This window comes from Monoraphidium neglectum, assembly GCF_000611645.1.
Source record: "Monoraphidium neglectum strain SAG 48.87 unplaced genomic scaffold scaffold06293, whole genome shotgun sequence".
Taxonomy (NCBI): domain Eukaryota; kingdom Viridiplantae; phylum Chlorophyta; class Chlorophyceae; order Sphaeropleales; family Selenastraceae; genus Monoraphidium; species Monoraphidium neglectum.
Window position 1 is genome coordinate 1 of NW_014007345.1, and position 2,352 is coordinate 2,352.

The 2,352-nt window shown below is 66.9% G+C and overlaps 1 protein-coding gene across 1 annotated transcript; it reads left to right on the forward strand.

The window, feature by feature from the left end:
• Positions 1-38: 38 nt before the first annotated feature.
• Positions 39-2,195, forward strand: MNEG_16370 (hypothetical protein; the record flags this gene model as incomplete). Its single annotated transcript, XM_014035160.1, has 5 exons — positions 39-287; positions 626-823; positions 1,143-1,278; positions 1,840-2,015; positions 2,169-2,195. The coding sequence occupies 5 exons, from the start codon at positions 39-41 to the stop codon at positions 2,193-2,195; spliced, it is 786 nt and encodes a 261-aa protein (XP_013890614.1).
• Between the last annotated feature and the right edge of the window lie 157 nt (positions 2,196-2,352).

Genomic DNA, 2,352 nt, shown 5'->3' on the forward strand with positions numbered 1-2,352 from the left:
TCCTCGGGACGGGCAGCTTCGGGGCGGTGTGGCTCGCCATGTGGCGCGGCAAGAAGGTGGCTGTTAAAGTGATGCAGCTGCCGGCCGACGCGCTGCTCGACCACTCTGAAACACTCGGCCTGCAGGCCGGCGGCTACGGCCACGCCGGCGCCGGCGCCGCGCGGCGGCGGGGGCGCGGCAAGGCGGGGCGGCAGGGGGCGGCGCCGCACATGGCGATCATGGAGGCGGTCCTGTCGAGCACGATGAGTCATCCGAACGTCGTGCAGGTGGCCGCGGGGGCTTTCGGGGTCTGACTGTTCGGCTTCTTGGTCTTGGAGGGTTTGAATGTCTGAACACCGGTGGATGGGGATGCTTTGGGGCTTCCATACCCTCAGAGGTTGAGGGGTGTTGTGGGTGGCTGTCGCGGCGACCGCGCTGATGAGCGGCGCATGGGGTTTTTGACAGGAACAGCGCTCGAGCACGAGCTGCTGCGTGTTTTGGAGCTGTGGCCAGCGGCCTATGAGCCCTTTTCATGTTCTCCCCTTTTATCACACACACGCACACACCCTCTCTCTAACACACTCACTCACTCTTTCCCACTCACATTCAAACCCTCACACGCGTTCTGACTCACGCCTCTCCACAGGTGTACACTTATTACCTCAACCCCACCCTAGTCAGCGCCGTCGGCGGCATGCAGGGCGGCGACAGCCTCTCATCCCCCCGAGCAGCCGGCGGCGGCGGGGGCAGCGGCGGCGGCGGCGGCGGCGGCGGCGGCGGCGCGGAGGGCGAGGCCGACATCGCGGGTTGGACGCTCAAACTGGTCATGGAGTACTGCAATGAGGTGCGCGGCTGATGGGGAGGGGCCTCCGAGCGCCCAGGGGGGGCAAGGGCCAGCATCCGCGGCTTGCTGTCCGTCCTGGTGGAGGCTGGGGAGGTCCGTGGCCACGGCCCGCGGCGTCAGGCCCAGGCGCGGCCCGGTCGCCTCGGCGCCCGCAGTCCTTCCCCTCCGCCCCCGCCCACGCGACTCACGGCTTGCACCCCCTTCCGAGCGCCCCCCCCCCACCAACACCGTCACCCTCACCCTCACCCTCACCCTCACCGTCACCCTCACCCTCACCCTTTCCTCAACCCTAACCCTCGAAACCAAACACCCGCCGCAGGGCTCCCTGCGTGACGCGCTGGACTGCGGGCTGCTGTGCACCCCGGGCTCGTTCCTGTCGCCGTCGTCGGTGCTGGCGCTGTCACACGACGTGGCGTCCGCCATGCTGCACCTGCACAGCGAGGGCATCGTGCACGGTGGGGGCTCGGCGCGCGTGTGTTCGTGTGTGTGTGTGTGTGTGTGTGTGTGTGTGTGTGTGTGTGTGTGCGCGCGCGCTTGCATGCGTGTGGTGGGCGTGAGCGCATGGGCAAGTGCATGTGTATGTGCGCGCGCGTGTGTGCGTGTGTGTGTGTGTGTGTGTGTGTGTGTGTGCGTGTGTGCGCGCGTGTGTGTGAGCGCACACGTGCGTGTGTGCATTCGTGCCCCTTGCGCAGCGCTGCTTGCCCTGGTGCTGCGAGTGCTGGGCACGTGGAATGCTGCTGTTTCCATCCGCCATAATTCGCGCCAGCTGGGGCTTGCAGGAGGGGTCTGGGGCCGGGTTGTCCACACACACGCACACACGCATCTGTGGGCGCGCGCGTGCACGCATACACACACTCAAACACACACACACTCTCTCTCTCTCTCGGGCCACTCACGCACACAATTCGTGCACACCCACCCACCCAACCCCTCAGACGCACGCTCATACGCTTACACTTACACACACGCATACACACACACACACACCATCAAACCGCCACCCCACCTGTCTGCAGGCGACCTGAAGGCCCACAACGTCCTCCTCACAGGCAGCAGCGACCCCACCAGCGGCATGACCAACGGCCGCGTGTGGGCCGCCTCGGGCAGCCGCCGCCTGACCGCGAAAGTCGGGGACTTTGGGCTGGCGCTGCCGCTGCAGCCGAGCGACACGCACGCGACGCTCGCCGCGCGGGTGCGCGCGCCGGCGGCAGGGGGATGCAGGCGGCGTGCCGCGGGCTGGGCGCTGCTGCCAAGTGTTGCTTGCGTCGTTCGCCCCGCTCGTGCCGGCATAGCCTCTCATCATGCTCGCCCCTCTGTCTGCCGACAAATTTCCTTGCGGCATGAGCCCGCAGCCTCCGCCTCAATCCTTTAACGTCGTAATCACATCAACAGTCCCCATCCGTCGCACCCGTCAACCCCGCTCCAGCCCCCGCCAACGACCGTCACACGCCCTCCACCTCACTCCAACCCTCTCTTCCCAAAACACGACCGTCACCCACCCACCATCACCTCAGCGCCCCCTCATGTAC